The sequence below is a fragment of the Talpa occidentalis genome, unplaced genomic scaffold (assembly GCF_014898055.3).
Source record: "Talpa occidentalis isolate TD23 unplaced genomic scaffold, MPIMG_talOcc4v2.1 talOcc4.9, whole genome shotgun sequence".
Classification (NCBI taxonomy): domain Eukaryota; kingdom Metazoa; phylum Chordata; class Mammalia; order Eulipotyphla; family Talpidae; genus Talpa; species Talpa occidentalis.
Genome location: NW_023605305.1, coordinates 391037 through 403687, shown reverse-complemented (window position 1 = coordinate 403687; position 12651 = coordinate 391037). Strand labels below are relative to the sequence as shown.

Below are 12651 nucleotides of genomic sequence, written 5' to 3'. Positions count from 1 at the left end.
CCCGGAGCAGCGCGCCCGCCGGGCCCCGCCAGAGGCTGCGCCCATGCCAGGGCTGGGCTGTCGCAGCTGCTTCCTGCGGGGCAGCGCCCGCAGCCGGGACGTGCAAATGAGGGTGGGACGGAAGGCCGCAACCAAATGGGTGGCAGCTGGGTTGGCACCAGGTGCCCAGTGGCCCTGATGGCCGGGCGGGCACTTACCGCCTGGACTTCGGGCGTCCCCTGACCCTCGCCTGGCTTGGGGGCAGGGGTGCTTATCAGCAGCCACTTACTGGGGACCTGGGAGCCGCGTACAGGGGGGAGGGCTCCAGGCAGCCCCACCCGCCCGCGCAGACCTCGCGCTCTGGTCCCGGGCACCGGCCCTGCTGGGGGTGGGCGCAGCCACCGGGTCTGACACTGGGTGGAGGGCTCAGAGCCCAGATTACCCCAGGCTGGCCCCTGGGGGTCTCCTGCCCCCCTGCAGTGAAGATGGGGCCTGATCGGGGGGCCAGCCCTGGCACTCCCTCCCTCGGTTGGTAGGTGGCCGGCACGCAGCTCATCGCCCTGGGGTGTGGCGCCGGGTTCTCTGAGCACGTTTATTCGTCGCGGTCACAGCCCCTTACAGCTCCCAGGGCCCCTGCGCCTGTGCTTAAGGTCGCCGGGGGCGCGGCCTCCCCCCAAAGCACAGCCCCCAGGCCCTCCCGGCGCTGTGGGGACAGGGCAAGCAGGGGCAGGGAAGGGGGTGGTGTTGGCTGTGCGGACACTCAGGCCCGACGCGGGTGCCGTCCACGGTGTGACTCCCGTGCGCTGCGGGGTGGAGACTGGCCAGGGACAGGTGAGTCACGCCAGGCGGGGGGGGGCAGCTCCCGGCTCTGCGCACTGAGCCCACACCGACTCCCCCCTTGCCTGCGGGTGACGGTCAGGTGTGCAGCCAAGCAGCGGGAGGGCGAGGGGCAGACGGCCAGCGCCGCCTTCTCTGTGGTGGCCTGTCCCAGCCTGCGGGCAGCCATGGGGGGCCCGGCTTCCCGGCGAGCTCCCTGGCTTGACGGTAGCTTTCCTGTCCCCAGGTGGGCGCTGGCCACTGCGCCCGCCTGATGCCACCCTAGGGCAGGTCTAGCAGGGTGTGGTCTGCGTACAGCTTCTGGGAGACGCTGTACACCTGCTCGATGAAGGGCAGGGCCTCGGCCAACATCTGCACCGCCTGCTCGGGTGGCCCCACGTTCATGGCCTCCAGGAAGACCTTGCGCGAGGGCAGCGTGCAGGAGGCCATGGCCACGGCCTGGCGGACGATCCAGGGGTGGTAGGCGGCAAGCGAGGCGCTGTAGGCGTCAGCACAGAGTGTGGCGGCACTGGCGTCCTCGGGCCCCCCACTCAGGCCCTCCAGGAAGAGCTGCAGCCAGCGCAGGGCGCGGTGTAGGCGGAGCACCGTGCGGCAGCCGGAGTCGGGGTGGCGGGAGCGCTGCTGCAGGTCCACCCGCCCGCCGCCCACCTCGTAGGCCACCATGGACTGCAGGCTGTTGTAGTGCGTCCCCTGCGGGCCGCCCCGCAGACGCTCCATGATCTGCAGCTTGGCTGCCACGTCCTTGGAGACGAAGGAGAACACGGCGCCCAGGCTGTTCAGGAACCTGGGGGAGTGAGGGCTCAGCGCAGTGGTGCCCGGCGGGCACACATCCCCAGGCAGGCAGGGGAGGGAAGCCACGCACACGCACCTGACCAGCCCCTTCCAGCCTGCCAGGTAGGGGTCCAGCAGCACCTCTTCCTTCTCGTTGAGACACTGCTTGAAGTTGAGCAGGACGACTCTGAGGTTGAAGCTCTCTTCCACGTCAACCATCTTCCGTGCGCGCTGGAACACACAGTGGGCTGCTGAGGTGTCTCCTGAGCTGGCAGGGTCCTTGGGTCATGGTGGGCAGAGCGGCTGAGAATGAGTGGTTGGGCCCTGCTGCCCCCCACTGATGGCCCGTGTGGCCCTGCCCGGTCCAGCCCTCCCCAGCAGCTGCCCGCTGTGCCCGTGCACCCCTCCCAAGGCCCCCCATCATCTGTGTCCCGAGCGTGTCTGTTCCCCTTCGAGCCAGGTTCTGTCTAGGCATGTGGGGCGAAGCCTTCCCGCCCGTCCAGCCTGTCCAGGCAGCTTTCTGGTGGGGGAGGGCAGGCGACAAAGACAGGAAATTCCAGCACCTCGCGAGCATGGACACAGGGAAGGAGGCAGAGGGCAGGGCTGCAAGGGGCTTGGTCCTCTGCTCACTGGGGTGCTGAGGGTGGCGTTTGCAGGGGCCGACGGCAAGCGCCAAGCTTTCCCCTCCCACTGAAACCGCGCACCTCCCACTTGAAGGGTGGCTGGGCCAGAGATGGCCACGGCCACCGCCCGTGTCAGAAACTTCCAGGGGTGTGCCAGACCACAGTCCTGAAGGCAGGGCCTGCTCTGGGTCCTGGTCACACAGTGTACATTGGCCCGGCCAGGCACTGAGGGTGAGCTGCCAGCACCCTGGCCTGCCCCCTTGCTGCACAGGGTGGGCACTGCAGGGTGGCAGGCCCTGGGGACTCAGTGCATCTCTCACCTGCTGGATCTGGCCCTTATGCCTCCAGCCTGGGGATAAGTCACTCACGTCCCCTGACGGGCTGTTCCTCTCCCGGGAAGGTGGGTCAGCACACCTGCCCTGCCCACCACCCAGGCTGCCAGGAGTGGCTGCTGGTGCTGAGGTCCTGCCAGCCCCAACGGGTCGGGCCACATGCCTGGCACTGGGCGGGGTCCCCAGGGGGGAGCTCACCTTGTCATGAGGTGTGGGGGACAGCAGTGCCTGGGTCTCGGAGGAGGGTCCCCTCCCCGGGACAGGCCGTCTTCATCTACTGAGCAGGTGGCCTCTGAGTCCCCAGGGCTAACATTTCTGGCCCCTAGACATCCCGTGGGCCTGGCCTTCCTGCCCAGAGCCCAGCCAGCAGCTGCCAGGAGCTGCCAGGACCCTGCAGAGCTTGGGGACAAAGGAAGGGCAGTGTTCCTGCAGCTGGGCTGGGCAGCTTGCCAGCTCTGGGAGGAGATGAGGCCCCGCCAAGACCCCCCACCCCGGGGGAGCCCACCACCCAAGGTCGGGGCTTGGAGGGCGGCCTGAGCGCCCGCCCCGGGGTGGGCGACAAGACAGGGGGAGCCCAGAGCGCTGCGCCCCCAGCGGGCCGGCGGGTGAGGGCAGGGCCGGTCCAGGAAGTCTTGCAAGTCTACCTGGGGAGAAGGCTCCAGGCGCCCCCGGGCAGGGTCCCCGGGCTTAGTGGGGTGGGGTCCGGGTCCCGTTGGGTGCCGCTTCGGCTGAGGCCCACGGTTGGGGGGGTCGGGGGCGGGCCGGCCCCTCCCGGGCCCGACCCCTCGCCTCTGCCCAGGCCATCCCGGCCGGTTCGGTTGGACGCGGATGTCCCGCCGCTGCCGGCCCTCGCTCACCTGCGCGCCCGCCGCTCACCTGCGCGCCCCGCCGCAGACCCCCGGCCCGGCCCCGCCCCGCCCCGCCCCGCCCCGCCCCGGCCCCGCCCCCCGGGCTGCGCCGCCGCCGCCCAATCAGGACGCGGACTGAGAGGCGCGTTTCCCGGCGGCGCACCGGAAGTCGGCCGCCCCGGGGGACTGCGCATGCGCCGCGCGAGCCCGTGCCGTACCAGAGGACATCCGGCGGCGCCATGCCCGAGATCAGGGTCACGCCGCTCGGTGAGCGCCCCCCGCCGGCCTGTGGGCTCCGCGCCTGCGCCGGGCGCCGGGCGAGCCTCGCCTGGCGAAGCGTCGGGGCGCCCCGAGCCTGGCGGGGCCGAGGCGGGGCCGGGGCGGGGCCCTGGGGCGGGCAGCGGCCCCCGCGCCGCCGCCCCGTCGGGGTCCGTGCCGGACCGTGGGGCCGGAGCCGCCTGTGCTCGCTGCAGCGCGGCCTCCTGGAGGTGCTTCGGCCCCGGCCGCGGCGGCCCCACAGCTCTAGCCCCACTGAGGCTCCAGGGAGAGGCGTGAGGCCCCGCGCGGGCGCGACGGTCCGACACCCGCGGCCCGCGGCGGGGAGCCAGGGCAGGCGCCCGGGCCCCCTCCCCTCCACTGCACGTTCCACGGCGGGGAACCGGCGCCCCCCAGCTCCCCGCGGCCTGGGGGAGCTGGGGACCGGCCTGGGGCTGGGAAGGCAGGTGGGCGCCTGACTGGCTGTCCCGCGCAGGGGCCGGCCAGGACGTGGGCCGCAGCTGCATCCTGGTGTCCATCGCGGGCAAGAACGTCATGCTGGACTGCGGGATGCACATGGGCTTCAATGATGACGTGAGTCCCTGGCCCTGCCTAGCACCCACGCTGCTGTGGGTGGACCCCAGCCAGACCCCCAGCCCTGAGGGGAGGGGTGTGGCATGGGCCATGGTCCTGTGATTCTGGAAGCCCTTGCTCACTGGCTCCTGGGGGTGGGCGGACCGGGGCATCCACAGATCCTGCTGGGTGGGCGTGTTTCACACCGGGCCTGGGTGCCAGTGCCCTGGCTGCACCTGCCCCAAGTTCCCCAGCACTGACGCACTCCCGGCTCCACAGAGACGCTTTCCCGACTTCTCCTACATCACACGCAGCGGCCGGCTGACTGACTTTCTGGACTGTGTGATCATCAGGTGGGCACCTGCACGGCCTTCCCCTCAAAGGCCCTCAGGCCTGGGAGAGCAGCCGGGCCTGTGCAGGGTGGGTATCCCGGCCCCTCACCTGGACCCGAGGTACCTGGTCTGCTCCCCATCTCCCTGGCCGCTGCCCTCGGCCTTGTATGCCAGGGCCTGACCATGTGCTTGTTGGCCGTTCCCCTGAGAATAGATAAGAGGCGTGGTGCCCAGGGAGACGCGGCGCCTCTCGGTAGCTGGACCAGGGAGGCCGCCCTTGCTGGTGCAGAGGTGCCTGATCAAGGGCGCCATGGGCTGCGCCTCAGCTCTCTGTAGCATTCGGCAGCGGGTCTTGGCCTGTTCTAGTGGTCCTGCAGCCCGGAGGACCTGACCGCGCCCATACTGCCTGCCCACACTGGCACCACGGCCTGCTGTGGGGCAAGCACTGCTCCGGCCTGGTCTTAACTCTGTGCCCTACTCCCGGCCTTGGTGTGAGCAGCAAAGGGGTTGTCCTGACCACCCAGTGCGGTGGGGACCTTTCCCCAGCCAGCCCCTTTGCTGTTTCCGTGCGGAAGCAGCTGCAGCTATTTGCTTCGCCAGATGCTGGCTGGATGCCAAGCTGGTGGGGCGGGACTTGTGTGACCCCTGGCTCGCTGCAGCACGCAGGCCCGGGAGGCTTGCTGGCGGGTCCGAGCAGCGCAGGCTCAGGAGGCTTGCTAGCAGGTCCGAGTGGTCTGACTCATGCCCCCCACAGCCATTTTCACCTGGACCACTGTGGAGCACTCCCCTACTTCAGCGAGATGGTGGGCTACGACGGGCCCATCTACATGACCCACCCCACCCAGGCCATCTGCCCAATCCTGCTGGAGGACTATCGCAAGATTGCCGTGGACAAAAAGGGCGAGGCCAACTTCTTTACCTCCCAGATGATCAAGGACTGCATGAAGAAGGTGGTGGCCGTCCACCTCCACCAGACTGTCCAGGTCAGGGTCCACCTGTGGGGGTGTTGGGGGCATCAGGGAGCACGAGGCTGGCTGGGGCTCCACACCACGCTGACCCCCCGTGAGCCCGCAGGCCACTGTGTGGCCCCGGGTCTGCCTGAGTGCGTGGCGGCTGGAACGGGTGGCCCAGCCCCTTGGGCGGACACTTGGCCGAGCTGGGTGGGCCTGCTGCCTGGGGTTGGGGGGGTGGGCGGGCAGCCCACAGGCTCCGTCCCCGTCAGCGTCTTTGGGCATCCAGGGCAGGTCAGGGTAGCAGTGGCACGCACCGGAAGGCGGTGGTGGTGATCACTTTCCCAGGCCTGGGCTGCCGGCCACAGGCACAGCGCTGGTCTGTTTGCTCTGGGCAGCTCCCTTTGTGGCCAGGACGTGAGTGTCGGCCTTTAGCGCCACTTCCACCACCCGTTTCCTTTACCTGCGGCAGCACTGGCCCCGACGGTCTCGTCCACATTGTCCCACAGCCTTGCGGCTTCAGGACCCGTGGCTCTCGGGCTGGCTGCTGTCCCAGTGGGGCGGGCCAGGCATTGCCGCGAATCTCGCCATGGCATCTTTTCTTCTTTTACTGTCTTTTCGGGGCTGCCCTGTTGCTTTCAAATTTTTTTAAGATAGATTGATTTATGCATATAAGAACTGGGGTACAGTTAGAGGTGGGGGAGGTGAGAGGATTCACGAGAGACAGAGCGGGGAGCAGAACAGGCAGACTGAAATACACTGCTGAGGGGAGCAGCGGGTGAGACAGGAGAGGTCTGCTGCGCCATGTGCGTTGCTCCCTGGCCAGCTGGGGATCCAACTGGCGCTGCAGAGGCTGGGATAGCTTCACAGTGCTGTGCATAAGCCCCTTGTACCGCCATAGAGTTCCTATTTTCTCATTTTTAGGACTTACATATTTATGCATATAAGAGCTAGGGTGCAGGCCAGAGATGCGGGGGGTGAGGACTCTCCAGAGACAGGATGGGGAGCGGAACAGATGGATTTACTGAAATGCACTGCCGAGGGGAGACAGGAGAGGTCTGTTGTGTCCTGTGGGTAGCTCCCTGGCCAGGGATCGAACTTGTGCTGCAGTGGGTGGAACAGCTTCATAGTGCTCTATCTTAATTCTTTGTGCCACCAGCGAGTCCCAGGATTGGTTTTTTATAGTCCTCTCCTCGTCTTGTTCAGTTGGTGACACTTTCACGACCAGTTGAGTGGTGGCGGCCACAAGATACGCCCTGGATGACAAAGGCCAAGGCCCTTGGGCCATGGCCTGTCCTGGTGGGGGAGGGGCACAGCCACTGTGGTGCCCTCTCATGCGGGCACTATGCCACCCCCTTGGGGCCTGCTGGGCTCTGCTTTGTGCTCCGCCATCCACCCACGTCCCCTTTCCCTTGGGATGAACCACTTTCTGTCCTGAAGGAGGCAAGGGAGTCTCCGTGTCTACATGGGGTCAGGCCACGCTCCCTGGACCTGGAGCTGCTGTCCCCCCTTCTGCCTGGAGAGGCTCTTCTCTGTTAGGCCACCACAGACCTAGCTGGGTCTGCGCTAGCCGGGCTCACCACTCAGTTTCTGCTTTGGCCCCTGGCGTGGCGCCTCTGGAACTTGCGGCTTGATGTCTCTCATCAGCCCCCCCCTTCACCTCGCCCCTCCCCCTGACTGGAGGGCCCGAGCACCGCTTCTCACTGGCCCCTTCGTGCAGGATGCCCCTCTGTGCATTCGCTTCATCAGCTCCTGGTTCTGTGATGTCCCGTTAGATCACCCCTTGGCTTCTTCCTTTGGGCGTTGCAGTTTCTGGCTTTAGGACTTGACCTCTGTCACAGTTGCTAGGTTTCCGGCTGATGCTTTGCGTCCCATCCTGTCTCTGAGTGTGGAAGGCGGCCCCGGAGTTGCTTCTCCAGGCCATGGCTCCCCGGGGGCCCTTGTCGCGGGCTCCTGCTCAGTTCGTTTGGTTGAAAGCTGGTGTCATGTGTGTGAGGCGGGAGGCGGCAAAAGGCTCAGCGTGACGTTAGCTGCTCCTGCCCACTGTTCCCGAGCCTGGCCTCTTTTTGGCAGGTTGATGACGAGCTGGAAATCAAGGCCTACTACGCAGGCCATGTGCTGGGGGCTGCCATGTTCCAGATTAAAGTGGGCTCGGAGTCTGTGGTCTACACGGTCAGTGGCGGGACCTGGGGTGGAGTAGAGGCTGCGGGGGGCAGGAGGCATCCCCTCATAGCCATCTCCTCTGTAGGGTGACTACAACATGACCCCCGATAGACACTTGGGGTGAGTTGGCGGGGGGGAGGTCACTGCAGGCCGCAGTGGCGGGTGGGTCGGTCGCTGGATGCCTGGGTGGTCAGCATGTCCGTGTACCCTATGTGGTGCTGTGTGGCCTGGGCCCTCCCACTGGGTCCTGGCTGGCGCTCACACAGCAGCGGCCAACACGCAGCTGTGCTCACTGCCCGCTGCGCCAGGGCCGCCTGGATCGACCGGTGCCGCCCCAACCTGCTCATCACGGAGTCTACCTACGCCACCACCATCCGCGACTCTAAGCGCTGCCGGGAGCGTGACTTCCTGAAGAAGGTCCACGAGACCGTCGAGCGCGGCGGGAAGGTAGCGGAGGGGCGGCGTGGGACCGGCCTGTGTGGGGGCACCCCATGGGGTGCCTGCTTGTCCTCCACATCTTGGACGCCAACGGTGTCACGCCTGCCGGGATGTGGGCCCCGGCCTGGAGTGGCACCTGCCCACATGCCTTCACCTGCAGGTGCTGATTCCCGTGTTCGCCCTGGGCCGGGCACAGGAGCTCTGCATCCTGCTGGAGACCTTCTGGTGCGTGCCACGGCGGGCGGCCAGCGGGCCTGTCAGGGTGTGACTGACTGGGCTTTGAGCCGGTGTGGCTGTCCCCCCAGCCTGCCTCCAGCTGCTGTGGGCACGCGGGTGCGGGCGCTGCCCACCCAGGTGTGGGGAGGTGGCCCAGGCCCCCCCTCACTGTGGCCCGCCTGCCCACCGCAGGGAGCGCATGAACCTCAAGGCCCCCATCTACTTCTCCACGGGCTTGACAGAGAAGGCCAACCACTACTACAAGCTCTTCATCACCTGGACGAACCAGAAGATCCGCAAGACCTTCGTGCAGAGGAACATGTTCGAGTTCAAGCACATCAAGGCCTTCGACCGGGCTTTTGCCGACAACCCAGGGCCGATGGTGAGGCCTGGCCGGAACCTGCCCGGCGCCTGCCCGGCCCCGCCGGCGCTCCCCGCAGGCCTAGAGCCAGGGCCCGCTGCAGCTCACGAGCACTGGGCCTGCGGTTCCCCGATTCCCTGACCTGCACCCCCACAGGTAGTGTTTGCCACCCCCGGCATGCTGCACGCCGGCCAGTCCCTGCAGATCTTCCGGAAGTGGGCGGGCAACGAGAGGAACATGGTGAGGGCACGGTGGCCCCCGCGGGGCAGGGAACCCCAGAGCCTGTGAGGTGCACAGCCGCTCTCTTCCTGCGCAGGTCATCATGCCTGGCTACTGCGTGCAGGGCACTGTGGGCCACAAGATCCTCAGCGGGCAGCGCAAGCTGGAGATGGAGGGTCGGCAGGTGGTGAGGCCCGCCTTCCCCACCCCGCCCACCCTGGTGCCCCCTCCTGGGCTCCGGGCCCCTGGCCCCTCTGGGTGGTGGTCCCTCTGGGCTGCACTGGCCGCCCAGCAACGCGTGTGCTGGGCCCGCAGCTGGAGGTGAAGATGCAGGTGGAGTACATGTCCTTCAGCGCGCACGCAGACGCCAAGGGCATCATGCAGCTGGTGGGGCAGGCGGAGCCGGCCAACGTGCTGCTGGTGCATGGGGAGGCCAAGAAGATGGAGTTCCTGCGGCAGAAGATCGAGCAGGAGTTCCGTAGGCGGTGGCACCGCGGCGGGGTGGGGCGGGGCGGGGCGGGCCGGGCCAGGAGCAGTGCACGCCGACTGAGACCACTGTCCCCCACCCAGGGGTCAGCTGCTACATGCCGGCCAACGGGGAGACGGTGGTGCTGCCCACGAGCCCCAGCATCCCCGTGGGCATCTCGCTGGGGCTGCTGAAGCGGGAGATGGCACAGGGTAGGTGTGGGGGAGCCGGGGCGTGGAGGGGTGGGGACCGCAGCCCCGCCTTGGGCAGCTGCCACCTTGGGCTTCTCCACAGGCCTCCTCCCAGATGCCAAGAAGCCCCGGCTCCTGCACGGGACCCTGATCATGAAGGACAGTGTGAGTCTGGAGGCGGGGCCGCGGGGGCGGGCCCTGGGGGCAGGGCCGGGCTGCCCACTGACCGCCTCCCCGCAGAGCTTCCGGCTGGTGTCCTCGGAGCAGGCCCTCAAGGAGCTGGGCCTGGCGGAGCACCAGCTGCGCTTCACCTGCCGGGTGCAGCTGCATGACCCACGCAAGGAGCAGGAGACTGCTGCCCGCGTCTACAGCCACCTGCGCAGGTGGGCGTCTGCCCAACCGTGGTGTGGGGGTGGGGTGCGGGCAGGGCCTCACCAGTGTGGGTGTCCCCCCAGTGTCCTCAAGGACCACTGCGTGCAACACCTGCCCGACGGCTCCGTGACTGTGGAGTCCATCCTGGTTCAGGCCGCTGCCCACTCCGAGGACCCTAGCACCAAGGTGCTACTGGTTTCCTGGACTTACCAGGTAAGGGGCGGGCGGGGCACCAAGGTGGGCAGGCGGGCGGGGCACCAAGGTGGGCAGGCTGGCGACGCACTCTGGCCTTTGCTGTAGGATGAAGAGCTGGGGAGCTACCTCACGGCGCTGCTCAAGAAGGGCCTGCCCCAGGCCCCCAGCTGAAGCCACCACCTGGGCTGCCCTGAGCCGCCCTGTGCCACCGGAGGACCCATCTCTGCCCCCGGCCCACGCCTGCCCCAGCCGTCCCTTCACTGCCTGGGATGTCCACCGTGTCAAGTGCCTACTCGCGTGTCGCCGGCCAGCCTGGGGGCTGAACAGACCTGTGGGCTTTGGACCTTTTATTTCTCTTCCTGGACCCCCAGGACATTCCAGTAAAGCACAGCCAGAAGCGCCGGCCCCAGTCTCCCTCCTGTGTTGTGCGTGCGTGCTGCTGCGGGGGGCCGGCGCACAGGTGCAGGAGGCCCCCCGGGTCACTGGGGAGGCAGTTCCTGCTGGTGGGCCGTGAGCAAGAGTCGCCATCCCCTTCATCCCTGCCTCACGGGGAGCTGCTCCCGCTGGCCCCAGGGGCAGGACCTTGGCTGACTGGTCACCTCGGGACATGGTCTCCAGTTATCCGCTTGGGGCCTCCCTGCTCCCTGGGGCCTGGCCTTCCCCACGGGCACAGGCTGGGCTTCCGCCATCTAAAGGGACAGACGCGCGCTCATGTGACGCTGACCCCGCATGGGGCCAGCACAGGGGTGGGGAGGGCACCCGACTGCCTCTTACCCAGGCCTCCGTACTGCACCGACTTCAGGAACAGGCCGCAGGCCGGAGCCACACGGCTCTGGTACCTGCCCAGCGGGTCCCGGCTTTCCAGAATGGCCTTCACCTGAGCGGGCGTCAGAGCCCCCAGCCCCACAGCCACCAGCACAGCCGTCATCCTCCGCACCTGGGACCGAAGGCCAAGACTGCTGCAGGGGTCCCAGCTGCCCCCCAGCCCCGGAGGGCCCGTGCTGTGCCCACCTGTCTGTACAGGAAGGACTGGCTCTCAAACTCCACGGTCCAGAAGCGCAGGCTGTGGGGACATGGGCCAGGCTGGTGGGGGGGGGGGCACTCTGGCACCATCAAGCTCTGCTGCCCACCTAGCCCAGAGGCGCTGGTGGGAGGAGCCCAGGTCAAGCTGGGGCCCCTGCCCTGTGCCCTCGCGCGGGCACACCCTGAGGCTGGGCCGAACCACTGGCCCGGAGCTGCTTCTGAGGGCCCTCCCCGCAGCTGCCCAGATCCACCCACTAGTCCAGAGCCCAGGGTGTCCCCCCAGCAGCAGGGACTCCAGCTGCTAGGTCAGCCGGCCAGCGTCCTCCCAGTGAGGCCCGAGGGTTTCCCAATCCAGCCTCAGGTCTGCTGCCGTCGAGAGCTGAAGCTGGGCCCAGGCAGGACGCACCTGCTCTCCTGGGGAAGGGCGAAGGGGCTGGCCGGGTGGGGGGACACACAGGCTCTCCGCAGTGTGCGCACTGGGCTGGGGGTGGGGCTGCCGGCTGACTGGAAGGCGCTGAAGTCGTGCGTGCCCAGGAGATGCTGGGCAGCCTCCTGCATGGCGGCCACATCCAAGCAGCTGCAGGGGCCAGGTGAGTGGTCAGGAAGGGGTGGCCGGTAGGGCGGTGTGACGCCCGCCCCGCTCCCCGCGGACCACTCACTCGGTCCGGAGCGCCCAGCACCGGTCTCTCTCGAATACGGGCATCTGGTCAGGCCGGGCACAGCCAGTGGCCAGGCGGTACAGGTAGCTCCGAGACGTGGCTGCGTAGCGCGCATGGAAGTCGCTGGGCACGCGGAAGGCCTGCAGGACCCTGTGCGTGGGGGCCGGGCCGTCAGGCCGGCGAATGGCCCGCCCCCAGCCCGCCCGTGCTGCGGGCCCAGCGGGGCCTCACCGGATGGCCGGGTGTGTCAGGTGGGTGTTGAGGGCGCGCGCCAGGGCTTCCGGGGAGAAGGGCGGCCGGCCCGGGCGGCGCTGGACGTCCAGGTGCGCCGCGTTGCTCAGCGCGTGGACCCCGGCGTCCGTTCGGCTGGAGACGGTGACCTTGACCGGCACGACCGAGCCCAGCCGCTCCGCAGCCTCCTGCGGGGCCAGCGCTGCCGAACCCGCGGGGACGTGCCCAGCGGGGCCCCGCGCCCCGCCCCGCCGCGCCCCGCCCCACCCCGCCCCGCGCCCCGCCCCCACCCCGCGGGGCGGAGCTCACCTCGAGGAAGTTCTGGACCCCGACGGCGACGGCGCGCTGGGCGCCCCTGACGGCGGCGACCCCGCTGCGGGCAGAGACGCGCGGAGTCAGCGGGCCGAGGCGCGCCCCCCGCGCCCCCGCGCCCCCCGCGCCCCCCGCGGGCTCGGGCCGCCAGGGCCGCACCTGAAGGCGGTGCCCACGTACTGGAAGAACACGAGGTAGCGCGCGCGCGCCGAGCCCGCGGGAGCCGAGCCCATGGCCGGGCGAGCCCCGCCGCGCGGGTCCGGACGCACGTGGGCCGCGCGCGCGCAGCAGCCCCGGCCCCGCCC

At 68.7% G+C, this 12651-nt stretch overlaps 3 protein-coding genes across 10 annotated transcripts; 1 reads left to right on the top strand and 2 right to left on the bottom strand.

Moving 5' to 3' along the window:
• Window positions 1-355: 355 nt before the first annotated feature.
• Window positions 356-3420, bottom strand: CPTP (ceramide-1-phosphate transfer protein). 6 transcript variants are annotated; one of them, XM_054690997.1, is made up of 4 exons: window positions 3400-3420; window positions 2741-2941; window positions 1685-1866; window positions 357-1600 (listed from the first exon to the last, which is right to left on the bottom strand). In XM_054690997.1, exons 3-4 carry the CDS (start codon window positions 1804-1806, stop codon window positions 1078-1080), a joined length of 645 nt encoding a protein of 214 aa, XP_054546972.1. In that variant the 5' UTR covers window positions 1807-1866; window positions 2741-2941; window positions 3400-3420; the 3' UTR covers window positions 357-1077. The 6 variants fall into 6 exon arrangements, with proteins under 6 accessions (XP_037354520.1, XP_054546972.1, XP_054546971.1 ...); XM_054690996.1 differs by lacking the exon at window positions 3400-3420 and adding an exon at window positions 3187-3300; XM_037498623.2 differs by lacking the exons at window positions 2741-2941; window positions 3400-3420 and adding an exon at window positions 3187-3300 and having other exon boundaries at window positions 356-1600; window positions 1685-1818.
• A 176-nt stretch (window positions 3421-3596) lies between these two features.
• On the top strand, window positions 3597-10568 carry INTS11 (integrator complex subunit 11). 3 transcript variants are annotated; one of them, XM_037498855.2, is made up of 17 exons: window positions 3597-3657; window positions 4142-4239; window positions 4498-4571; window positions 5305-5533; window positions 7574-7672; window positions 7749-7783; window positions 7972-8110; window positions 8262-8326; window positions 8510-8699; window positions 8835-8918; window positions 8995-9084; window positions 9213-9375; window positions 9468-9575; window positions 9658-9719; window positions 9795-9937; window positions 10010-10139; window positions 10227-10567. In XM_037498855.2, the coding sequence occupies exons 1-17, from the start codon at window positions 3630-3632 to the stop codon at window positions 10290-10292; spliced, it is 1803 nt and encodes a 600-aa protein (XP_037354752.1). In that variant the 5' UTR covers window positions 3597-3629; the 3' UTR covers window positions 10293-10567. The 3 variants fall into 3 exon arrangements, with proteins under 3 accessions (XP_037354752.1, XP_037354753.1, XP_037354754.1); XM_037498856.2 differs by having other exon boundaries at window positions 8995-9081; window positions 10227-10566; XM_037498857.2 differs by lacking the exons at window positions 3597-3657; window positions 4142-4239; window positions 4498-4571 and adding an exon at window positions 4578-4638 and having other exon boundaries at window positions 10227-10568.
• Window positions 10283-12579, bottom strand: PUSL1 (pseudouridine synthase like 1). The gene is made up of 8 exons (XM_037498858.1): window positions 12506-12579; window positions 12344-12407; window positions 12035-12222; window positions 11804-11953; window positions 11551-11721; window positions 11133-11184; window positions 10896-11058; window positions 10283-10810 (listed from the first exon to the last, which is right to left on the bottom strand). The coding sequence occupies exons 1-8, from the start codon at window positions 12577-12579 to the stop codon at window positions 10740-10742; spliced, it is 933 nt and encodes a 310-aa protein (XP_037354755.1). The 3' UTR covers window positions 10283-10739.
• Between the last annotated feature and the right edge of the window lie 72 nt (window positions 12580-12651).

What these genes read in the sequence shown, in the direction of transcription:
- CPTP (XM_054690997.1), bottom strand. Translation starts at nt 1,806, where the DNA reads ATGGTTGACGTGGAAGAGAGCTTCAACCTCAGAGTCGTCCTGCTCAAC. An exon ending in GGCTGGAAGGGGCTGGTCAG is followed by an intron (nt 1,601 to 1,684) that starts GTGCGTGTGCGT and finishes TCACTCCCCCAG; the next exon opens with GTTCCTGAACAGCCTGGGCG.
- INTS11 (XM_037498855.2), top strand. Translation starts at nt 3,630, where the DNA reads ATGCCCGAGATCAGGGTCACGCCGCTCG. An exon ending in CGGAGTCTGTGGTCTACACG is followed by an intron (nt 7,673 to 7,748) that starts GTCAGTGGCGGG and finishes TCTCCTCTGTAG; the next exon opens with GGTGACTACAACATGACCCC. An exon ending in CCCTGATCATGAAGGACAGT is followed by an intron (nt 9,720 to 9,794) that starts GTGAGTCTGGAG and finishes GCCTCCCCGCAG; the next exon opens with AGCTTCCGGCTGGTGTCCTC.
- PUSL1 (XM_037498858.1), bottom strand. Translation starts at nt 12,579, where the DNA reads ATGGGCTCGGCTCCCGCGGGCTCGGCGCGCGCGCGCTACCTCGTGTTC. An exon ending in CTGACACACCCGGCCATCCG is followed by an intron (nt 11,954 to 12,034) that starts GTGAGGCCCCGC and finishes CCCCACGCACAG; the next exon opens with GGTCCTGCAGGCCTTCCGCG. An exon ending in AGTCCTTCCTGTACAGACAG is followed by an intron (nt 11,059 to 11,132) that starts GTGGGCACAGCA and finishes CTTCGGTCCCAG; the next exon opens with GTGCGGAGGATGACGGCTGT.